At 45.2% G+C, this 24943-nt stretch overlaps 1 protein-coding gene across 1 annotated transcript; it reads left to right on the top strand.

Moving 5' to 3' along the window:
- The first annotated feature begins 1593 nt into the window (after positions 1–1593).
- On the top strand, positions 1594–23212 carry GTF3C2 (general transcription factor IIIC subunit 2). Its single transcript, XM_082642246.1, has 19 exons — positions 1594–1874; positions 9676–9946; positions 10110–10431; positions 11024–11309; positions 13168–13262; positions 14064–14141; positions 14288–14386; positions 15466–15693; positions 15866–15977; positions 16194–16302; positions 17613–17638; positions 17815–17944; positions 20148–20292; positions 20400–20561; positions 20740–20827; positions 21491–21619; positions 21914–22066; positions 22217–22324; positions 22645–23212. The coding sequence occupies exons 2-19, from the start codon at positions 9700–9702 to the stop codon at positions 22861–22863; spliced, it is 2736 nt and encodes a 911-aa protein (XP_082498372.1). The 5' UTR covers positions 1594–1874; positions 9676–9699; the 3' UTR covers positions 22864–23212.
- Positions 23213–24943: the final 1731 nt, after the last annotated feature.

The raw sequence follows: 24943 nt of genomic DNA, 5'->3' as shown, positions 1-24943 counted from the left end.
TATCAATCAAAATCACAAATGCACCTAAACTTTGGTCCAGCAATTCTGTTTCTAGGAACTTATGCTAGCCATATAGTTGCACATTTGAAGTAGCTTAGATACAGAGTTATTTATAGCAGCATTGTTTATAATAGCAAAAGACTGGAAACCACCTGGATATCCATTAATAATAAGGGCTAATTATACTACATTCATATAATTACATACTAAGCAGTCATAACAAAGAATAAGGAAGGTTTTTATATAGAGAAATGGAATAGTCTCCAAGGTACACTCAAAAGAAGTAAGGTGCAGGACAGTGTGTGTAGTTGCTGTTTGAATTAAAAAGGGGAAAGATTCCCTGGCTGGGGATCTAGATCCCACATGCGCAGCGCGGCCAAAAGGTTTTAAAAAAAGGTGTGTGGGGGGGAGATATATATGTATTTGCATGTGTATAAATAAAGAAAATATCTTGGACCTGTAACAAGAAAACTGCCTGGGTGGATGTGGTCTGGGAGGCTGGAGACAGGTGAAAGGTACTCTTCACTTTATACCCTATGTATCTTGAATTTTCAGCCATGTGAATGTCTTTTCCCCAAAATAAATACAATTATTAGTATAAAAAAGATTTTGCTTTAGTTGAAGTCAAAGATAGTCTAATCTGAGGCAACAGAAATGGAGAAGAGTCAGATTTGTTCATTACAGAAATAAATGCTTGAAAAAAAATTTTAATAGAAAAATAAATGCTTGAAGTTGTCAAGTTGAGAGCTGTCCATCGGACAAGCATTGTAGATACCCCGTATTAGAGGAACTGAAGCCTCGACTGCACCCGATTTTGCACTCTCAGAAAGGAGTCAGTCCTAAGCCACAGCGCAGCCTTAGCTTGTCTTTAGGCCACTTAGGGCAAATGGGATGGGAGTCCCCTTGCTCCAGATTTTAAATCTTAGCTAGCTTCTCCCATGCTTTTCTTAAATGTTTTGTGTAACCAAGGGAATTTAATAGATGAGATTATCTGGGAAGAGAAAGATTGGTTTACCTCACCCTTTCCTGTTTGTTTATACATCCTGAACTCCACTATTCGGTGTGTGGAGACCTGTGAGATTTACACAGCTTTAAATGCCTCAGGAAAAGGCGGAAGTTTGTTACATTCTTTCTCCACCAGCATCCTACCTCCCAGGGAGGGAGTGGGGCAAGGCCTACGACCAAGGGGAGGGTCCAAGCCCGAGGATCACTTGAGTAGAGCGTCCCCATGCCAGGCTTTTCTACTGCTCTTCCCTTTCACGGTGTTTCTGTCTCGGGTCCATCCTTGACTTCACTAGTGGCTGGATCTGCTGGGGGCTGCCCTGAGGGGGAAGCCGGAGTCGTCCCCCGAGGCAAGGATTCCTTTGTCTCCCAGTCTTCGGCTCGACGGCGGGGCTGCAGGTCAATACTCCCACGCCAGCCCGGCCCTGCCAGCCACAGGCCGGTAGTCTCGACAGAAAGCCAGGATTCCGCGCTCGGGAGCGACACTCAGGCCTGGGCACTCGCACTCTCGAGGATCGAGTAGAAGCCGCGTGGGAACCGGCGGGGGCGCGACGACTGTCCGCGCAGGCGTCAGTCTTCCCTTCAGGACACTGCAATTCCCATAAGGCCGTGCAGCGGCGTCCCCTGCGCCGCTAAGGCCCGGGAGCTGCGCCCGCTGCGACAGGGCTCGGGGACGCTGGCCGCACTGCATTATGGAATACATAGTCTAATAGAAAACGTCCTGGGGCACAAACTCCCAACCAAGCCCACGTGTTTACCTTGTGCACTGGGGGGACGTCAATGAAGAGTAGCTACCAGATTTCGTCATAGAACGGCGACCAGACAGGCGGCGCCATCTTCGAACTTGGGCTTCCGGAAGGACTTTGGTGAGGGTGAGTGTACCACAGCGGGATGTGCGGGGCCCCAAGATTACTACCCCCCCACCCCACTTCTTTTTCGGTAGCACTAAGATATTGGGAACCAACTCCGGCTCCGCTTTTCCGCCTCTGCACAGCATCGCGACCTTCAGCCCCTGAACTCCGGAAACCGTCGTGGTCCCCACCTCCCTAACCCACGATGGCAACCGTGCATCCCCCATCTCTGCTCTCCTCGGGTCTCGCCTTCTTTCCCCACGCGGTGTCCGTAACACCTCATCCTGTGTCCCGGCCGCAGCGCTGCCTACATTGCAACCCTCGGACTCTGCGAACCTACCGTAGTCCTCAGCCTTACGAAACTCAGGGCTCGCTTCCCGAACAGGCTAGTGATGAAAACTGCCCCTCGCCCAGGACTGAGAAAGGGCAGGCGGTCACCCCTAGAGAGGTAGCGGGTCGGTCTTCTCATTCTGCTGTGTGTCTAGCCTCTTCCTCGGTGAGGCTCTTCTAACCCTGGGTGTTGTGCCCCGCGCGCTGCAACCTCATTGGCGCAGCCAGGGGCCAGTTATGTTTCCCAATCTAGTCCTTTTATCCCGCAGCAACTTGGCTTTCTGTTGGGGAAGGCAGAGGTGGTGACTTCAGCTTCACCCGTGGTAACTCACTTTGTTAGAGGGGTGCAGGGTATGGCCAAGGCTTATAGCCCCAGGGGCATATTGTTACACAAATCTGTCATTCCTGTGCCTTCGTCTCTTTTGGCCACCCCTTCTTATCAACTGTAGTATTGTTTTCTTAGTAATTTTCTTTAAATTGATTTAATTTTAAGATTTAAGTGCTTTAGTCTTGATCTAAACAATGTAGATGAAACCATGGGTTTCATGGACTAGTTATAGTTTTCTTTTTATATATACAAGTTAAAATAAAAACACAATTAGTCAAATAAAATCGTTCATTTTTGTATCTCAGAAATCATCTTGCATACCACCAGTTGTACCATAGGAACACTTTGAGAAACAATGTATTAGACCAAACAGTGTATGTAAAGTAACTCCATACTTGAGGAGCAGTGTTATCTAATCACTTTACACATCTGGGGAGATCAGGCTGGCAGCATTGGAGCAGCATGGGAACCAGACAAGTTGGGGTGCCGATGCAAAATTTTATAAACTCTGGTACACATTTACTAAACATCTTTTACTTGTGTCCAGAATTTGCATTGTGTAGTCAAAAATGGAAGTTAACCACCAATGCCACGCCTTCTATGAGAAGTGAATCCTTATAGAGATTTTTGTACTTTGAGAAGTTAGTTGTTCAATCCACAAAGGTTAATTATTGCGCTTACCATGTACCAGGTTCTAGATACAATAGTGAGTCAGATAGACAAGATCTCTATCTCATGAAACTTTTAAGGAAGATAGATATGGAATAAGTAAATACCTGTATCTCTTAGGATAAGAAAATTCCAGATGGACTAAAGAGCTACATGTAAAATCCAAAACTAGAAAAATTATTAGAAGAAAATAAAAGAAGATATTTTATATTCTGATATTATATCAGTGGGGTAGGAAATGCCTTTTTAAGACACAAACGGGAATTCCCTGGTGGTCCAGTGGTTAGGACTCTGCACTTCCACGGCAGGGGGCACGGGTTCGATCCCTGGTCAGGGAACTAAGATCCCCGCATCATGCAACATGGCCAAAAAAAAAAAAAGACACAAACAGAAGCCATAAAGGAGAAGACTGAGAAATGTAACTCATAAAATTTAACTTCAGTTTAGCAAGAAACATAAGCAAAGTTTTTTTAACAGGGAGATACAGAGAGAAAATATTTGCAACATAAATAACTGCACAGATCAATAAGGAATGATCAATTTGTCCTGTAGAAATAAGGGCAAATTATGTGTATCGGCAATTCATAAAAGACATAGACGTCCAACATATAAAGAGAAGTTGCTAATCTCAATTATTATCAGGACAATGCAAATAAATACAGTAGGGAAGAATTCTTTCACCCATCAGACTGGCAAAAATCAAAGACTGACAAGGGGTGGTAAAATGGGTATACCCATTTTTACAGTTAGTAAGAGTATAAATTGATTTTCACCTTGGTGACCTGTTTGGCAGTATCTATTAAATTTTGAAATGTGTCTACCCTTTAACCCAGTTCAGTAATTCCACTTCAGATGATTATTCTAGAAAAATAATTTCCCATTAATGAAGAGATCTATACTAGAATATTCACTGCAATATTATTTGTAATAGTATTATAATCCAATTGTCCATTAAATGGGAAATATCCAAATAAACTATAATCCTATGGAACACTATATAGTAACTAAGAAGAATGAAAAAGATGTATGTGGAAAAATGATATGGAAAAATCTTTAAGACATGTAGAAATTCTCTTAACTGATTCCATTTAACTAGCTCCCTCTGTTAACTGACATTCTCCATTTCCTGCGTAAAGCATACTTTACTGATGCCCATGGCACGCTGAATTCTCGAAGCCTGTAGACTTTTTTCCTATAGGCCCGGTCACTCTAACTAGTTGAACTGAATGCTTGCCAAGAGTCATTGTATTGGTTCGAACATTTTTAATATCAGTTGATTTGTCACTATGTTTATATAGTTGTGACATATATTTAAATTTTAAGGAAATTTGAGTATGTAAGAGTTACTGTTTCTATTAAAAGTAAGTTGAAACATGGCAGATATACAGGTGTTTTATTGTTATTCTTTATATTCTACACTTATTTATAAGTATTTTTTATCAACTAAAGATTTTATAAAAACAATTCTAAAAAAGAAAAGAAAGCAAACTAAACTGAATACTTTGGAGAGACAAAAGTGGTGAGTTTGCAAACAAGCAAAAAAGCTACCAAATAGGTGTAAGACAACTGTAAAAGACAGGAAATTTTGTAAACATCTGGAAGGTTACTGGACTTGAATTGCTTCTCAAGAAAAGAGAATGTTTCAAGAAACAAGTGGTAAGGAGCCTTGGTGCTGCTGAGAGGTCAAGTTAAACGAGACTGAGAAGAGTTTATTAGACTAATTGACACAACAGTTATTGATCACTTTAGCTTCAGTGATGAGCTGAGGGCAGTCTCCTAGTTAGGATGCAGCAGGGTGATTAAAACATCAAGGGCAGACAGCTCTTAAAGTTTGACTGTGAGGGGCAGGAGGATATTAGTTGGAGAACTGTGGGTTGAAGGATAGTTGTATTTGTGTTAAGTTGAAAATTCAAAAATAGTTAAATGTTGTTTATTTTTTAACTTTTATATTATTTATTTATTTTGGGGAGGCACGTATTTTATTTATTTTGGCGGGAGGGAGGTGGCGCACCATACAGCATGCGGGATCTTAGTTCCTCCACTAGGGATTGAACCCGTGCCCCCTGCGGTGGAAGCGCAGAGCGCTAACCACTGGACCACTAGGGAATTCCCGTTAAATTCTGTTTAGAAGGAGCCAGTGGAAAGGAAAAGGATATATATCTTCAGTTTCTTTGGGTGGGGCAGGAGGGGGCATGGGGCTAGAACACAAGTGGAAAGTTTGGCTTTAGAAAGTGGATGAGGGGCTCAGAGGCAGGGAGTGTTAGGTTATCTGACAAGAAATTGAAGTTTGGTTTTTGATTGTTTCAGAAATCTGAGGCTAAGTCATCTGCTGAGGACTAGGGTATCAGACATTGGAGGAGAGAGGGTATGGGAGCTGATTAGAGAGAACGTGTGATGGCTAGCGCTCAACTAGCTTACATGCTCCCATGGAGAAGATGGGTGATTGGTTCATCCAGGCTTGAATTTTGCTGGGCCGATGGAACAAAAAGACAAAAAGAAAGGAAGTTTGTAATATCAACAAGAGTCTGATTAAAATAAAGGAGTCTAAACTAGATGGTATGTGGCTGACAGGGAGAAATTGGAGAGATCAGTGGATTAATTAATATGGTTAAAGAATAGATATAGTGATAGTAGTTGAGCAATCTAGCTGTAATGATGGGAGGCTGTGATCAGATATTGGGTGTCTTAGTGATTTTAGAGGTTAAAAGGTTTTATATGCTGACAAGGTTCAGGTGTGACAGTGGAGTGACTAGCAGTGGTTTAGCTGAATGTATGAGCTTGGAAGGAACAAGGTTTTTACAAGATGGGGAGGACTATTGGTCAAGAATTGACACTGGAGAGGAATTGAGAAAACACTGATCCTACTTTCTACCCTGGGGTAAGTGGGATGTGAGAGAATGAGCACCCTCCGAGAGCCTGGAAAGCTAGAAACTTCATTTCCTGGAATTTTTCCATCCAAGATTCTGAATATGATTTAGGCCTTGCCAGTCAAGTGTGCTCTTGAAGAACTCAGATTTGGACTTGAGTTTAGAGAGGAGGCAGGCCAGAAGGCATGCATTTTGCTGTTGCAGATTGTGGCAGTGATACGGTTCTGGATCTGGGAGCCAGAGAAGAGTCTTCCTCAGTTGGTCACTTTCTGATTATTGCAGAGGCAGCTTATTTATGGAGCCATCAGCTATGGCAGGGGCTTCTTGATCCAGCTTCTGGCTCCCCACCATGGCAGAGGAGAAGCCATGTGGTTCTTGAACCAGCAGCTGTAAACAACTTCTCAATTTGACAAGTACTTGTTCCTAAATGTTTTTTCCCCAACCCTTCCAGTGATCCTCTATGCAGGTCGTTTTCAAACTTGAGTATGCATCAGAATCACCTGAAAGGCTTGCTATAACATGAAGTGCTAGCCCCATCCCAGAGTTTCTGATTCAGTAGGTCTGGGGTAGGACTGGAAGTTTGCACTTAACTGACTTCCAGGTGATGTGCCAGTTCTGGGACCACCCTTTGAGAACCACTGATGTGAACCATTTAATACCCTGTAATAAATCCCTTTTATTTATCTTGTTTCTGTCACCCTTGTGTTTTTTTTTCTTTTCTCTTTATGTGTGTGTGTTTCCATTATTTTTAATGATCTTTTATTATGTGGTCTTTTTAAAAATTCCTTCCGTTTCTTAGCCCTATTGGGTATTTTGGAAGCAATATAGTATACTGTTTTTAGTTCTATCAAACATCTAAATGGTATTAGTAGGGAGTTCCCTGGTGGCCTAGTTGTTAGGATTCCAGGTTTTCACTGCCGTGGCTGGGGTTCAATCCCTTGTCCAAGAACTGAGGTACTGTAAGCCACACGGTGCAACCCCCCAAAAAAAATGGTATTAGTAAACCTATATTTTTCAATTTGTCAGCCTTAGAAGCAAAATTAAGAACTTCTTCTTTTGCCCCAATCTACTACAATCAGAATATTGGTATTTTTACATTGTGGGGCATTGAAATTTTAAATTTATAGTCTGTTTTAGACCTGTAGTTACCACAGTTAATGATGTGTCACTCGGTTAAATCCTTACTGCCAGCCTTTTTTTTTTTCTTTTTGCGGTCTGCGGGCCTCTCACTGTTGTGGCCTCTCCCGTTGTGGAGCACAGGCTCCGGACGCGCAGGCTCAGCGGCCATGGCTCACGGGCCCAGCCGCTCCGCGGCATATGGGATCCTCCCAGACCGGGGCACGAACCCGTATCCCCTGCATCGGCAGGCGGACTCTCAACCACTGCGCCTCCAGGGAGGCCCACTGCCAGCCTTTTAATAACACAGCTTCTCCATTAGAAAGTTCTTTATATTGATTTATCTTTCATTGGCTAAATTAGGTCTTCAAGTGGATTTTTTTAGAAACTTGCATATTTAGAATGTCATCCCATTACCTTTACATGAATGACAGTTAAGTAAAGAATTCTCTTGATCCTTTTAATGTTTCTTTATCTTCTGGCATCAAATGTTTCTGAGAACTCTGAGGCTGACCTGATTTTTTTTTTCTCTTTGTAGGAGAAATTTAGTATCTTCACTTGTATTTCTTGGTCTTGATGAGCATTTATTGATTTTTGTCTCCCTTTTGCACCATAAGCCCTTTTGATCTATAGACTGAGATCTCCCTTTATGTTAGGAAAGTGTGCATTTCTAGTTTTCATTTCAGGAAATTTTCTTTTGTTAGGTCTTTGAACATTTTTTTTTCTGCTCCCATTTTTCTTCTTTCTTCTTCAGGAACATCAATTATTCATATGTTGGCTTCCCACTTTCTCTTTTCATCCATGTCATCTTCTCACTAATCACTTTTATCTCTTTACAACCTGTGTGGTTTTTTTCAAACATGTCTTTCATATCACTGATTGTCTTTTCAGTGGTACATATAGTTTCAGCATTTTGCTTCTCTGGTTTTCATTTCTTTGATTTTATTCTTTTACTCAGTTTCTTTCCTTATGACTGCCAGCTCATTTTTTTTTTTTTTTTTTTTTTTGCCTTGCCATTGTTTTATCTCTTCTTTGGTCTCTTACATCTTGGATTCCACAGTCTCTTTGGCTTTTTTGAAAGAATAGAAGCTTTTGTTGGAAAGTTTCTTGTTTTCTGGAGACTTTCTTTGAAAGGGTACTTTTCACCTTTTTCATTTGTGTCCTTTTTATTCTTTCCATGGTAACTATGCATAGGTCCCATTGGATCCTTTTTGCTTATTACTAATTTTGAATGGAGTAGTTCTCTCAGGGTTTGCTGTTTACCAGAGAACAATGTAGGTGGATTCTCATTGACCTCTATTTACCTTGATAGTGTTATATTATACTCCTAGCATATGATGTTATAATGTATTCTTAGCACTTGAGTTATAGAGTTGGCTATTGTTATAGTTTATAATGATAGACTGTAGCTTCCTCAAGAGAGGCAGTTGGAAACTTTAATTTGTATGATATTTCTTGTGGTATTTGTATTAGCACACTTTTCCACTGAGGCTGATGAGTTCTTTATCCTTAAGACATATATAGACCTATGGAGGGGTTCCTCCTAGGATCTGAGCTATTTCTTCCCTTTTGTTACAGACAAGTAGGTTATTCTGGCCAAAAACTAGGCCCTTGCAGAGTTCTATGTTGCTCAGGTTTTTGGTTTGGTAGTCAGTGTATTGTTTATCTCTGTCAGTTTACTTTGGTCCATGGTTGCACAGCTGGTTTCCTGGGTTTGAAGAAAATGAAGATTCATGACCATTTTTTAGTCTATTCTTCAGTGTGGAAATGGTCTCTTAATGTAGTAGGATGTTCCTTAATTGTCTCATAGGCTACCACCTCCCCCATCCAGCTGAAAGATTGCTAGCAGGACACTAGAGAATTACTTATTCTTAAATAAATCTGTACCTTGACTAATATTCACAAAGATGGATGTCAGATCTAGTCATCCTGTCCTCCTTCAATTTGATGTAAACTTTATAGTATCTGGCAGCTATTCTTTATAGTCTATTCTAGAAACTTGTGGCCCTTTCCTACATTCATAACAGATGATTCTCTCTCTCTCTCTCTCTCTCTCTCTCTCTTTTTTTTTTTTTTTGAAGGGGAGGAGATGATTCATTTCATTGGGCTTCAGGGAGAGGAGTTAAATAATTGTTCACTCACTTTAAATCATCTAAATAAAGCACTTAGTACAATACTTGGCACACAGTAAGCATTTAATAAATGGTAGCTTTATTCTTGTATGTTTGTTTATTGTCAGCTCCACTAACATGTGAGTTCCGTGAGGTCAGGGACCTTGTCTGTCTTGCTTATTGTCATGTTACCAGTTCCTAGAATAGTGCCTGATATATAGAAGATGCTTAGTGATTATTGCTGAATGAATGAATGATCAGAGAGCTTGGGTTTCTGGTTGGTGGGGAAGGTGGGGGGAGGTTGGAGAAATGGTTGTGAGAAGTGAAAGACAGGAAAGAAAAATCTGAGCCAGTGCAAATAGCTTTTACCTTCTACTCACTTGTATGTCTCTTATATGCAGGCCCAGCCATTTTAGGGGGTGCTGATGGATCCCTACGGGGTCGGCTGTGTTGCTCTGGAGGAGGCCGGCCCCGTGGGGAACATGACTGTGGTAGACTCTCCTGGACAAGAGGTGCTAAACCAGCTTGATGTCAAGACCTCTTCAGAAACAACCAGTGTGGAGGCTTCCATAGAGACGTCATTACTTACCCCTTTGCCTGGATTTGAGGATTCTCTTGATGAGAGGAGGCTCCCTCCAGAACAGGAAACCCTCTCCAGACTGGAACAGCAAGGTATGTCCCTTGACCTTTCAGCTTTTTATCTCCCCATGCTCAGCTTAAGATGAACGAGAGCAGGTTGAGCTCATAGGACCTTACAAACCTGGGTATGATGTAATCTGTTCCAAAGAGGCTTGAGCTCTGGTCCCATCTCACAGACCCATATTCTTCTCTACAGATCTTTCTTCAGAGATGTCAAAGGTCCCAAAGCCTAGGGCCTCAAAGCCTGGCCCGAAGAGAGGTGGTAGGACACGGAAAGGCCCCAAAAGGCCCCAGCAGCCTAATTCTCCATCAGCCCCTCGGGTTCCTGGTCTCTTAGATCAATCCAACCCTCTGTCCACCCCCATGCCTAAGAAACGAGGTCGAAAGTCCAAGGCAGATCTGCTACTGCTGAAGTTGTCAAAAGGCCTAGATCAGCCAGAGTCTCCACATCCAAAGAGGCCCCCTGAGGACTTTGAGACCCCTCCTGGGGAACGACCCCGCCGAAGGGCTGCCCAAGTGTAAGGATTTCGGGGCACAGCTTGGTGGAGGGGGGCTGGGTGAAGGGATGAGGGTGGGGCAGATGCTGGAGAGATGAGTGGACTGGTGAGGTGTCAGGTAAGCAGGGGTGGGGTCTGGGTTCTGGGGACTTGAGCAGTCTTCTAGCTCTTACCACAGCAGTTTTATCTGTGGTCAAATTTGTCTATCTGGGAGGTTCCTTTCTGTACCTCATATCCTATCGCATTGTTCACAGTGTCCTCCAAGTCTTCTTTGCTATTTTACTGCCCAGTATGTATCAGTATATATGTGCCCCTCCATTCTTTCCCTTTGCCCTCAATGATCTTTGACTGTGGTAGAGTGAAAAATGCTTTGGACTTGGAGTCAGAAGACCTGGGTTCAGATTCCACATATGTGATCTGAATCATCTCAGCCAAGTCACTTAACTTTCCTGGATTTCTGTTTCTACATCTATCAAAGGGGAAGGGAAATTAATGGCCACTTCACATGGTCACTGGGAGGATCTAGTGAGATAAGAATCAGCCAAGTGTTGGGCAAAGTGGGCTCTCGGTTAAGTGTCTGTGAGTATTGCTCTGACTCTGCCCTATCCTACAGGGCACTTCTGTATCTTCAGGAACTGGCTGAAGAGCTCTCAACAGCCCTGCCTGCTCCAGTGTCCTGTCCTGAGAGCCCCAAGGTGAGCAGCCCCACCAAACCCAAGAAGAGCCAGCAGCAGGCAGCCTGTCATTATGGAGAAGAAGAGGATGACACCGCACGGGATGAAGACTTCGTTCTCCAGGTCGAGGCTGAAGATGGAGAAGAAAGTGAGGCCCCAAGCGAGAGCTCGTCTGACCCCGAGCCTACAGTGCCCCGAAGCACCGCACGAGGATCCACTTCAGGGGTAACCTGAATAGACAAAGTGAATGGGGATAGCAGGATTATTAGGGGGTCAGCAGGATGCCTAGAAGGAAAGCTTAGGCCTAGTAACTAGGATGGCCAAAGCAGGTAAAAGGAAAAAAGAGCAACTTCAAACACAGTTGAAGTTGCAGGGGCTGCGGGTGTAACTAAACAAGATGATTCGTTCATATGTTGAGCGTCTCTTCTATGCTAGGAAACACAAGCATGAATAAGACAAGGTCCTGCTTCACAAAGCTCACGGTGTAATAAGTGCTGCATCAGGAGGGAACAACATGCTTTAGGCGTATAGAGGAAGGGTGATTAACTGCTTGGACTTCATGGAGAAACGATACTTGAGCTAGGTCTTGAAAGGAATAGACGTTTGCCAGCGAGGAATGTTTTCCCAGAAATTGGTTGTGGCTGCAGCATAGGGCCTGGGGTAACGTGGTGGGGAAGATTAAACTAGAGAGGACGAAAGGACCAAAACTGACGGGAGCCAACAAAGAGAGAGAGAGAGAGAGACAGAGAGACAGAGAGACAGAGAGAGAGAGAGAGAGAGTGTGTGTGTGTGTGTGTGTGTGTGTGTGTGATTATGGTAAAGTAGATAAAACAAAATTTATCATTTTAAAATGTATAATTCATTGGCATTCAGTGCATTCACAATGTAGTGTAACCATCACCACTATCCATTTCCAAAACTTTTGTCATCCCAAACAGAAACTCTATACAACAGAGGTTTTTAGATAGAAAGATAACATGATCAGTTAAGAAAATAGATTAATTTGCAGTTGACAAGGAAGAAGACAGCTTCAGTTCTCCAGAGTTAGTAAGGGCCTAAATTAAGCAGTGAAGGAAAAGAAGACGGGGAGGCAGATAAAGGAGATATATAAGAGAATTAATAGCAGTTGGGAGTTGGAGTAAGAGTTTCCCGCTTTGATGGTGCTCTCATACACTGAACCTGGGCACACAGAAAGAGTGGGGGACTCAGGACGGGGGAAGGGGCGCAGGCGAGCTGATGAGTTTACTCTCTGACACGTCGAGTTGGAGGTGCTGGTAGATCAAGGGCCATCCTTCTGGAGACGTCTCTGTGCCAGTCAGATACATGGGACCCGTGCCTGCCTTCTCCAGATGCAACATTTAAGGGAGCACCAAAACCCCCAGTAATCAAGATAAATATCTCGATGCAACATTTTAAAAATCAAAATTAATGCAACAAATCTATGGTGAAGAAAATATCAAAAATTTAAATAAAGATAGGACTGTATAATTGATATTCCGTTTTGCCGCAGGCTCTAATATGGCTCAGCACCACACTGAGTCTAGAATTTGTAGAAAAGTTGAGACTGAGTAAAGTTTACATTTACTAAGATGCAGACTTGATAATCAGGCATTAAAATGGTGGTCAAAGCCATGAGACATAGGATGAAATTACCAGGAGTACGTGTATTGAGGGCTGAGGAGACAGAGGGACTCTGGGAAATACCGTCACTGACCAAATGGATCAGAGGAGGGAGAGCCTGCAAAGGAATATTAGAGACATGGGAGGAATAAGGAGAGACTACCCCACAGGGCAGGAGTTTCAAGAAGCAAAAGGAGTCCTCTGAATCAAGTGCCATGGAGACACGCCAAGGAAGATGAACAGAAAACAGAGAGCAGGTTTTGCGGTTTTGATGGAGGAATAAGAGCAGAAGATGAAGAAGTCATTGTAATGGTTGAGATACAGATCTTTTAAGATGCTGATAGGTAAAAGGTTGGAGAGGAAGTAATGCCAAGAAAAGTAAAAGTTGGGAAAGCGGTCCTCTGGGGACTTTCTCCAGCTTATAAGATTCTCTCCCTTACACTTTCTTCAATTTGATCCTCAGAAGCAGAAGCCACACTGCCGGGGAGTGGCTCCCAATGGCTTACCAAATCACATCATGGCTCCTGTTTGGAAGTGCCTTCATCTCACCAAGGACCTGTGAGACTTGGGGAACGGGGGCTGAGGATGAAAGGGTGGTGGAGGAGAGCAAAGGACGATCTAGCAGTGGGGCTGTGGGAAGGGCGGAAGGCACTCGCAGGGTAGAGCACCGTGAAGACATTCATAACTAAAAGGCACTGCTCCAAAGGCAAGAGCTCCTTTTTAAAAAAATTTTATTGTACTTTGTTTTTTGTTTGCCTTGGGTCTTCGTTGCTGCGCAGGCTTTCTCTAGTTGTGGCGAGTGGGGGCTACTCTTCGTTGCGGTGCGCGGGCTTCTCATTGCGGTGGCTCCTCTTGTTGTGGAGCACAGGCTCTAGGCATGTGGGCTTCAGTAGTTGTGGCATGCGGGTTCATTAGTTGTGGCTCGTGGGCTCTAGAGCTTAGGCTCAGTAGTTGTGGCACATGGGCTTTGTTGCTTCGCGGCATGGGGATCTTGCCGGGCCCGGGGTCAAACCCATCCCCTGCATTGGCAGGTGGATTCTTAACCACTGCGCCACCAAGGAAGTCCAAGGCAAGAGCCCTTGAGCTGTGCTGTCCAATATGGTAGCCACTAGCTGCATGAAGCCATTTAAATTTCATTTTCAATTAACTACATATAATTAAAAGTCCAGTTTCTCAGTTGCACTAGCCACATTTCAAGTGCCCAGTAGCTACTTGCAGCTGGCGGCTAGTGTGTTACACAGCACAGATAATAGATTGCTCCCATCATTGGGAGCTGCTGTTGGGCAGCACTGCTTCTATTGGGCAGCGCTGCTGTAGAATTTCTCTCTTCCTTCATTCATGATGCTTCTGTTTCTCCAGCCGAGAACAGAAGCATTCATACTGGGAGTTTGCGGAATGGATTCCTTTAGCCTGGAAGTGGCAATTGTTATCTGAACTGTAAGTTGAAGAAACATCTTTGAAATCTAGGAGGGGGTGACACCACTGGAGACAGAAGGGTAACAGCGGACTCTAGATTTATAATGGGAAACCCAGGATGGATGAAACCCCTCCAAACTTAGGCTGTTCCCTTTGCCCTCCCCCAGTGAGGCAGCTCGCTACCTGCCCCAGGAGGAGAAGTCGCCACTGTTTTCTGTACAACGTGAAGGACTTCCTGAAGATGGCACACTCTACCGAATAAACAGGTGACGATTGCACCTCTTTTTCTGATGCTGGGAGACAGAAAAATGAAAAATGGATGTTGAAAGGGATGATAGATTGGCCCTGTTCTTCCCTTAATGCTGGTCCAGTTGGTCCCAAGGGTAGGAGTTCTGGCTAGATCTGGTCAGCTCCCTCGAATTTGCAGTGCTTATCGCTGCTGGCCAGACTGAGGGAGCCTAGGGAGGTTGAGGGTAAAACCAGTTTTCAAGGTCACATCTACTCCGATAGACCTAGACTGACTGGCCCTAGAGAGAACACTGTAGTAAACCAGAATGCACAACCTGTCATCTTTGAAGGTAGGCCTAGGACTAGACAGACTTTGGGAAGGAAAGGAGGAAGATATAAATGGTGGCTAGGACTGGTTTCACTTGTAGACTGTGACTGATGTTCTGGTGCTTGCTTAAGTCAGTTCACAGGCGCTCCCATTCTGTTCGCATTACTTTTTTCTTTTTTCTTTTTTAAGAGCAGTTTTAGGTTCACAACAAACTTGAGAGGGTTTTTCCCATATACTCCCTGCCCCCCACATGCACAGCCTCCCCCATTAGCAACATCACTCACCAGAGGGGCACGTTTGTTACAGTTGAGGCACCTACACTGACACGTCATAATAGCTCAAAGTCCATAGTTTACCTCTGGGCGCACTCTTAGTGTTGTACGTTCTGTGGGTTCGGACAAATGTATAACGACATGCATCCATCAATATGGTATCATCCAGAGTGTTTTCACTGCCCTAAAGGTACTCAGTTCTGCCTATTCATCCTCCACCTCCCCCACCTCTGGTTATCACTGATCATTTTACTATCTCCATAGTTTTACCTTTTCCAGAATATCTTATAGTTGGAATCATACAGTATATAGCCTTTTCAGGTGGGCTTCTTTCACTTAGTAATGTGCATTTAAGGTTCCTTCATGTCTTTTCATGGCTTGATGGCTCATTTCTTTTTAGTGTGAAATAATATTCCATTGTCTGGGTGTATTACAGTTTATTTATCCATTCACCTACTGAAGTCCTTACTACCTTTTATTAACTCCTTTTTTCATCCCATCTTTGACTTTTCTCTAGATTTAGCTCTATCACAGCACATCCAGAGCGCTGGGATGTGTCCTTCTTTACGGGGGGACCGCTCTGGGCTCTGGACTGGTGCCCAGTGCCAGAGGGGGCATCAGCCTCGCAGTATGTGGCTCTTTTCTCCAGCCCTGACATGAATGAGACACACCCACTGAGCCAGCTTTATTCGGGCCCTGGGCTGCTCCAGCTCTGGGACCTTGGGACCTTGCAGCAAGAAAGCTGGTGAGGTGGGGCTGGGACACTGCCATTGGAGGGTGGTTGAGGAGGCGAGAAGGATGGGGCTGGGCAGGGGAAGGGGGCAAGGCTCGGATTGGGTTGAGACGAGGAGCGCAGGCTCTGGCAGCTCCAGGCCCCTCCTTCCCACCCACTCTGCCCACATGCTTTCTCTCCTCAGTCCTGGCAACAGAGCCCACTTTGTCTATGGGATTGCTTGTGACCACGGCTGCATCTGGGACCTCAAGTTCTGCCCCAGTGGAGCGTGGGAACTTCCAGGCACCCCTCGGAAGGTACCTCCCAGTTGATTGTGGGATGGCCCTAGGACTCAGAGCCAGGACCAAGGGGCCCTGGGTCTTCCCACAGTTGGAGGGAGGGAGGTTAGAGAGTGGTGGGTAGAGTTTTTCCAGCAGCTCCATATCATATTTTCAGGGACCTGAACCTGAAAAGTTTTCTGAGAGGTGCCTGAAGGCAGCAAGCCTCAGTGCAGATCTGGTCTCACCCTCTAGGCTCCTCTCTTGCCCCGGTTGGGTCTCCTGGCTCTTGCCTGCTCAGACGGGAAGGTGCTGCTGTTCAGTCTGCCCCATCCCGAGGCCCTGCTGGCTCAGCAGCCCCTAGGTGAGTAGCAGAGCAAGGAGAATGGGGCTGCTGGGGTTGTGGCCAGAGCTTAGCAGGGCCTGTCTGTCTCCCCTGAAACTCCTCCAGGCCCAGTCTCTCCAGTACAAAGCCTTACCGAGTCACTCCTCCCATTCTGACTTCACACGTGTTGTTCTTGACCTCTCTCTTTGACAGCCTGCATGCAGTCCTCTCTTCTGCAGTCTTGTAACTGCCCTCTTTCAGCACATTACCTTTTATCTCCCCCCCCCGCCCCGTCCTTGCTCTCCTGTGCTCTCAGGTCTTCCCCCTCTTGCTACCACAGTTAATTGGCTGTGTAAAGAGCGGCTGAAGGCTGAGGCTTGCACCTGGGGCTTGTCTCCCCCCACCGTATTCCTCTTCCTCCCCAGATCCTGTCCTCCACCTCTCCTGCCCTCACCACCACACATACACGTAAACACACTCTTTGTTGTGAAGAGAGGGAGAGAATATAGAGTTCTCCCTCTATATTCACCTTTGTGAAGGTGAACACGAAGAGGAAGGGGCAGCAAATGCAGCTCCTATTTGGTTGAATTTATTTGTTTTTCAACAGCACTGAGTAAGTAAAGAAGAGGGCACCTAGGTTTGAACCCTGAGAAATCCCCTGTTCGGTGGTCTGGTGGTGGGAGTGGGCTGAGGAGGGAGTGGGAGGTGAGGAAGTGAAGACAGAAATGTATAGACAATTCTTTTGGAAGTTTGGCTGTGAAGGGGATCATATAAATGAGGGCGGTGTCTGGAGGTGAAAAAGGGGTAAAGGGGTACTTTCCTGGTAGTCCAGTGGTTAAGACCCCGTGCTTCCAATGCAGGGGCGTGGGTTCAATCCCTGGTCAGGGAACTGAGATCCCACATGCCGTGTGGCGTGGCCAAAAAAAAAAAAAAAAGAATAATGGGTAAAGGAAGGCTTTGGTTTGTTCGTTTGATTTAGATAGAAGACAAGAGTGCATGTTTACATGTGCGTATGAGAGTGACCCAACAGGGAGAGAGAAAGTGGACAGGACAGGAGAAGGGGAGGGTAGCCACATGAGCCACGCTCTGGAAAAGGAGGGGATGAGAAGAGAGCCGAGTGGAGGGGTTAGCCATTCTGATAGGAGGAAGGGCACTATCATATAGAACAGGAGGAAAGGAGAATCTGGGGGCAGATAGAGGCAGGTTCATACATTTGATGGTGGAGAGAGAAGAGTGTGAGGGAAGGGCATGGTTGAAAGGGCCGGGGGTGCTGGTCTAAGAGCAAGGCCTAATTAGGACCTCAGTCCTCTGGATGCAGAGTGTCAGTTACTGCTCTTCTTCCCTCACAGATGCAGTGAAGCCTGCCATCTATAAGGTGAGTGGCTACCTTAGCCAAGGCTCCATCTTCTTGAGCCTCCCTTACTGATTCCACAGCGAGTCTCCTTCCACCTGAAAAATCCCCCACCTCCTGCTGGATTAAACAAGGATTGGAGCCTTTGTTCCAAACAGTAGTTATCCCTAACCCTAGCCTTGTCTCTCCTGTCCCTGCAGGTCCAATGTGTGGCAACCCTGCAGGTGGGGTCTATGCAAGCATCAGATCCCTCTGAGTGTGGTCAGTGCCTTAGCCTGGCTTGGATACCCACCCGGCCCCACCACCACCTGGCTGCTGGATATTACAATGGTGAAAAGCAAAGCAGAACATAAGGAGTTACCGCTCTTTAAACTTTTATATATGCTTGTTTTTCTCTTGTTTCCTTTTTGATTCAGTGTTCGACATTATATACTTATAACTATTCATGAGTGTAAAAAAATACAAAGAAGAGAAAAAAAGTCACTAGAATTTTCCTACTCAGAAAGAAATAATTGAGTAGATAAACATCATTTCATGCTGCTCTCTATGCATGTACAAAGATAAAAAGATTAGATGGAGAGATAAAGAATTCTGTAAAAATGGGATCATACTCTAGATACTATTTTAAATTAAAAGGTATTAAGTTTAAGTATACTTTAACTTTATGGAAGGAAAAGGCAAGTGAAACTGAAAAATTCGCTAAGCTCCCAATAAATGTTCCTTCACCACAGAGAGATTAGTTCCATAAAGATACTTTTAAGATTAAAAAGGAAAAAAGTAAAAAATTATAAATAACATTAAGTAATTGGCGTTATTAGGTTGTTATTGTTTTTAAATGACAGCTTCACTTTTAGACATACCAGTAGACTTTCTGCTAGGGTGATAAGGAAATCAGCACTCTTACACTGCTTCCTGTCATCCTTCTCACAATCTCCTAATTGTGTTTCTTTCGGTGGTCTTGTTCTTACACTGTCAAGGTATGTGATACTCAGTGCTGTTTTGCTATCTTAATTCCCAGAGTTACTTAATCTTAACTCTATATTGAAAATGATTGCCTGTCTCCACCAGTCCTTTCATCTCGGTCTCCCCCTCCATTGCTGAATTACTTGTATTGCTTAGCTGTAATTCACTGTCAAGTTTTTTCAAAAAGGCTCATAGATGCTACATTTCCTGAGTTTATGTATAAAAGGGGTTTTAGCTTCACATGTTTCCCCCAACTTTTTTTTTTTAATTAATTAATTTATTTATTTATTGGCTGCATTGGGTCTTCATTGCTGTGCACGGGCTTTCTCTAGTTGCGGCGAGCGGGGGCTACTCTGTTGCGATGTGCGGGCTTCTCATTGCGGTGGCTTCTCTTATTGTGGAGCACGGGCTCTAGGCATGTAGGCTCAGTAGTTGTGGCTCACGGGCTCTAGAGCGCAGGCTCAGTAGTTGTGGCGCATGGGCTCCGTTGCTCCGCGGCATGTGGGATCTTCCCAGACCAGGGCTCGAACCCGTGTCCCCTGCATTGGCAGGCAGATTTTTTTTTTTTTTTTTTTTTTCTTTTTTGCGGTACGCGGGCCTCTCACTGTTGTGGCCTCTCCCGTTGCGGAGCACAGGCTCCAGACACACAGGCTCAGCGGTCACGGCTCACGGGCCTAGCTGCTCCGCGGCATGTGGGATCCTCCCGGACCGGGGCATGAACCCGTGTCCCCTGCATCGGCAGGCGGACTCTCAACCACTGCGCCACCAGGGAAGCCCGGCAGGCAGATTCTTAACCACTGCGCCACCAGGGAAGTCCTGGTTCCCCCCACTTTTTTTAATTAAATTCTTGTTCTTTAATTTGTCTTTCACTTTTATCAAAGTTATACTTTTGATTACTTTGTCCTCTGCCAGCCTGGTCAGGGGTCAGCTTGTTTTGGATCAGCTGAGATAGTTTCTGTTTGTCCATTTGTTTTCTATTCCTCTACATTTTGTTGCTTTTGGCTCCTTGCCTGTTCTCTTTGCCTTAGAGCAGAGTTGGCAAACATTTCTCTTAAGGTTCAGGTAGTGAGTATTTTATGCTTTGTGGGTTGTTTGGCCATCGTTGGAACTATCCAACTCTGCCATTATAAAGTGAAAGCAGACCTTAGGTAAGCAAATGGGTGTGGTTGTGTTCCAGTCAAACTTATTTACCAAAGTAGGCAGCAAGCTGTATTTGGCCCATCGGCTGTAGTTTGGCAACCCTTGTCCTGGAAGGTTTATGCTTTTGTTTTAAATCCCTTTATTTTTGTTTAGTAGGGAGTAGAGGACACTGGGTTCATTCAGCCTGTCTTTCAACTGCAGATCTCAGACTGAGCTATTACTTTATGTTGATGAGAATTGGAACTAAAAGTATCAGGTTGAGTCTTTAAACCGTGGAGGGAATGTTGACTAGCTAATCATGATCTCTGTAGCCTTTCATAAGGCATCAGGTCTGAGAGTAGAAGACATAGATCCTAGGAGCTAGAGAAAGGAATTAGAACAAGAAGGGAGAACCTGGCTCTAATACCTATGCATTCTGTCCCCACCTCAGGCATGGTGGTTTTCTGGAACCTTCCCACGAACTCGCCTCTGCAGCGGATACGGCTCTCTGATGGTTCCTTGAAGCTCTACCCCTTCCAGTGTTTCCTAGCCCACGACCAGGCTGTGCGTACCCTTCAATGGTGCAAAGCTAACAGGTATAGAATAGGAGAGTTGTGGAGGTGGGAGGTGAAGACTGGGACAGGCGGACTCTTCCAGGCTTGTTCAGATTTGATCCTCTCCCTCTTCTCCCGTCTTTCCACAGTCATTTCCTAGTCTCTGCAGGGAGCGACCGGAAAATCAAATTCTGGGACCTTCGACGACCTTATGAACCAATAAACTCTATCAAGCGCTTCTTGAGTACAGAGCTGGCCTGGCTGCTCCCTTACAATGGTGTCACTGTGGCTCAGGACAACTGCTATGCCTCGTACGGCAGGATGGAGAGAGGAGGAGCTCTGGGGACAGGCCCTAAGGGTTGGGGTGCACTGTGCCAGATGGTTGTGGGGAGAGGAGGGTTGAGGGTTGTTTCACTGAGAGAGTTTGAATTATGGGGGAAGAAATGAGTCTACTCTTAGAAAAAGGAAGGTTTTCTTTTTCTCTTACAGTTATGGACTCTGTGGAATTCATTATATTGATGCTGGTTACCTTGGTTTCAAAGCCTACTTCACTGCTCCTCGAAAAGGCACTGTCTGGGTGAGCCCCTCTCTTCCAAACCTTCATCACACAGGAAAACGTTCCTTTACTCACCTAGTGGTGGTCAGAAAGAGGCAGTAGTGGTTTTTTTGGTTGGTCGGTTGGTTTTGTTTTGTTTTAATATTTTTTAATTTGTTTAATTCTTTTTGGCTGCGTAGGGTCTTAGTCGCGACACACAGGATCTTCACTGAGGCACGCGGGATCTTTTTCGTTGCGACGCATGGGCTTCTCTCTAGTTGTGGCGTGCGGGTTTTCTCTTCTCTAGTTGTGCGCAGGCTCCAGGGCACATGGGCTCTGTAGTTTGTGGCACATGAGCTCTAGTTGAGGTGCACGAGCTCAGTAGTTGTGGCGCACGTTGGCTTAGTTGCCCCGCGCCATGTGGGATCTTAGTTCCCTGACCAGAGATCGAACCCGCGTTCCCTGCATTGGAAGGCGGATTCTTTACCACTGGACCACTGGGGAAGTCCCAGAGGCATTAGTTTTGGATAAAAGGAGAAGATAGGTGTGTGGTAATTGTATCTTCAGGGATATGGGTTATGATAAACTCATATTTGTTTGTGCGAATGTCTCTCCCTCCTCAGACTGTGAAGTTGTTACCAGTTCACAGAACTGAATAAATATGAGTGAATGAATGAATGAAAAATATCTCTGTCTTCCTATTAGAGTCTTTCAGGATCCGACTGGCTCGGGACAATAGCTGCAGGAGATATATCTGGGGAGCTCATTGCAGCTATATTGCCTGATATGGCACTGAACCCAATAAACGTCAAACGACCTGTAGAGCGAAGATTCGTACGTATATGAATATTTAATAGCAGCACCATCTGTTGGGTCCTAATCCACATGACCTCTCAAATTAGTGCTACCAGTTAGCAGCAGAGTACAAATTAGTACTAGGTCTCCCAGCCCTGATATTCTCCCTGGAAGCCTTAGAATAGGGGTGTACATAATCTCCCCTACCCTCGTGCATCTGAACATATGTTTAAATATACTACTTACAGTCTTTCCTGCTCCAAACCAATTTTCTCTTTTACTTTTATTCAGTCTTCAGTATTATAGAACCTAATCTAACATTCTTCTTTCTAGCCTATATATAAAGCAGATCTGATGCCATATCAAGACAGTCCTGAAGGTCAGGACCACTCTTCTGCTTCATCCGGGGCCCCCAACCCTCCCAAGGCTCGAACTTACGCTGAAACCGTCAACCATCACTACTTGCTCTTTCAAGACACAGATTTGGTAAATTGAGGCCAGGAGAATGGGTGTGGCGTTAGAAAAAGTAAAAAACTTGAGTCCTTGTATAGTAGGGAGTCCTAAGGAGTTCCAGCAGAAAGATGCAAAACTAAGAAGCTGCTCGCTTTCTCTCTCCTATTACACCCTCCTCCCCAGAGTTCATTCCACGGCCTGCCCCACAGAGAACCAATGCTGCGCATGCAGGAGGGAGAGGGGCAAACGCGGCTCTGCCTGGACCGGCTGCAGCTAGAAGCTATTCACAAGGTAGGAACCTTATCTCTCATCTTTGCCATCCTTCATCTCATTTCCTCCCAACTCTGGGCCTGTGAGCAATGAAATGGGAGATGAAAAGGTAATGGAGACGGTGAAGGGGGGGAAACAGCTCCGGCACTCTCATCCTCCAGAGCATTATAGACATACCTCATTCATCGTCTTCTCATTCCTACCTCTCACCCCATCGTGGTCCTCCTATCCTTTCAGATTGTGGCTCTTTTTTTTTTTTTTTTTTTTTTTGCCCTTACAGCTAAGACTCACCCTAAAGCAACAACTGTGAGCATCTCTTTTGTTTTCTATTCTCTTCACAGGTACGTTTCAGCCCAAACCTGGACTCCTACGGATGGCTGGTCTCGGGGGGGCAGTCAGGGCTGGTTCGGATCCATTTTGTCCGTGCACTCACCTGTCCACTGGGCCACCGTATGCAGCTTGAAAGCCGAGCCCACTTCAATGCTATGTTCCAGCCGGCCTCCCCCACTAAAGGGCCTGGCTTCCCTCCAACCAGCCATCGCCTTCTGCCTGGTCCCTAGTCGTGGTCCCCACAGAACACTCAGGATGAAGTCTGCCGAGAACAATTGGCCCCGTGCACACAGCCATAGGAACTGGGGCTTTCCTGGACAGTGATGCTGCCAGGCCTGGACCTTTAGACCTGCCTCCCCAGGACTCTTTAGATCCCTCTCTTTCCACAGACTTCTTCTGTCATCACAGCCCCCCGCGGGCAAGGGGGTTCTCCCTCCACAAACTCTCAAGTCTCCTCAGCATAAAACTATGACTCACGAGCAACACTCAGGCCTGACCTAGGCTTGGGAGTCAAATTGCTCATATTGAGCATATTGTGAAGTGGGTAAAACTAAGTAAAGGTACTGGGTGTTTTTGAGACCACATGTGAGTGGGTGTTTGGAGAACTGGAAAGGGTATCGGCATGAAGGCTCCTGTCTGACTATATTCCAGGATCCAGTATTACTGCCTTCCTAACTTCCTCTTTAGAGTACCCAGCACACAGGCCCACAAGGGCGTGGTGGTAATTCATTGCACTGAAGCTGCTTACAGTACTTTCTTAACTGAGGAACACACCACAGACACCCTGCCAACAGAACAGTGGCTCAGATCTTACTTGCTCCTGCTTATGAAATGTTCCCAATCACTGGTCATCTGACCCTTCTTGAGCACTCCTAGACAGTCATTTTTAAAAAATCTTCCTTTATATTAAGTCAAACAGAATACCTCTATAAATTTTACCATGGGTGTTAGGAAATCTAGTCACTCTTCCCTATGACTGCCCTTTTAAGTATTTAAAAATAGCTATCATGTGTTTCCCAAGTCTTTTCTTCTCTAGATTAAATATCTTCAGTTACTTTAACCATTCTTTTACACGTCATGATTTTTGATCCTTCATTATACTGTCACATTGTTGACTTATTAAACATATTTAGCTACTTATTTCAACCCTATAGGAGGTATTTCAAACCCAAGCACAGGGCTTCCCTGGTGGCGCAGTGGTTGAGAGTCCGCCTGCCGATGCAGGGAACACGGGTTCGTGCCCCGGTCCGGGAAGATCCCACATGCCGCGGAGCGGCTGGGCCCGTGAGCCATATCCACTGAGCCTGCACGTCCGGAGCCTGTGCTCCGCAACGGGAGAGGCCACAGCAGTAAGAGGCCCGCGTACCGCCAAAAAAAAAAAAAAAAAAAGATCAAACCCAAGCACAGTGCTGTATTATAGCTCATCTTGTTAGAATCCTCATGTGGGATGTTGCAGACTCACAGTGACTGCAATATTGCCTCTTAAGCAAGGATAGACCCCACAAGGAGAAATAAGCAAACCATAGTCTTGGAATGTATAAGAGTACAACCTGAGGTTTGGGGCAGGGAGTAGTCAGATGACTTCAGGAAATAGAGGAAAACACATAGCCAGCTCCTATTTAAGGGAGTGGAGATTAGTTCAGTGCCTACCTGGAAAAGAACACTTTGACACTATAGCCTGATTGGCCAAATATGTGGGAACAGCTTTCTGCCTCTTCAGTGTAGGGAGTTTAGCATTATGTGAGAAAATCTCCTTTAAGAGGAAAGGAATCAAGTAGTTCAGTTCCTCCCCTGTACAGAAGAGGAAACATTTGGAGGCAACCCAGACTATTAGCAGCTGAGAGACCACAACTCACGTCAATGCAAAGCAGCCAAGTATGCACCATCCTATTGTGCCAGCTCAGGTTATGCCAGTTTTCTTTTTGAGAGGACTGGTAGGGAAGTGCTTTCCATTGCAGAGGAGCTTTGTTCATTCTACACAACAGCCCTTTGACACTGCCTCAGGAAATCCCACTTTCAGTGGTAGAAAAGATGGGGCCTGGGGACCCATGTCATTGAGGCTGTAGGTTGGTGTTGGCAGCCCTGCTCCTGCTGCTGGGTCTCTGCCCTAATCTCATCCTCCAAAAGAAAAGCAGGAAAATGCTTTCAGCCCTTGCTCTCTTTCTCTGCCATAAGCCCTTTTTGCCCCAGGCCACTCCCCTTCCAAACTTTCCTCCTGATATATACTTTATACTGTCCATAGGTTCCCGTACTTTTCTTCCTTTGTGCCTTTGCTCACACTATTCCCTCCTCCTGGAGTGTCCTTTTCCA

The sequence above is a fragment of the Mesoplodon mirus genome, assembly GCF_964341445.2.
Source record: "Mesoplodon mirus genome assembly, chromosome: 14".
NCBI lineage: Eukaryota > Metazoa > Chordata > Mammalia > Artiodactyla > Ziphiidae > Mesoplodon > Mesoplodon mirus.
This window is presented reverse-complemented; position numbering and strand designations above follow the sequence as displayed.

Excerpts from the sequence above, each read along its gene's own strand:
- GTF3C2 (XM_082642246.1), top strand. The coding sequence starts at position 9,700 with ATGGATCCCTACGGGGTCGGCTGTGTTGCTCTGGAGGAGGCCGGCCCC. Across the intron at positions 14,387-15,465 it reads ACACTCTACCGAATAAACAG|ATTTAGCTCTATCACAGCAC; the intron begins GTGACGATTGCA and ends ACTTTTCTCTAG. Across the intron at positions 17,945-20,147 it reads GGCTGCTGGATATTACAATG|GCATGGTGGTTTTCTGGAAC; the intron begins GTGAAAAGCAAA and ends TCCCCACCTCAG.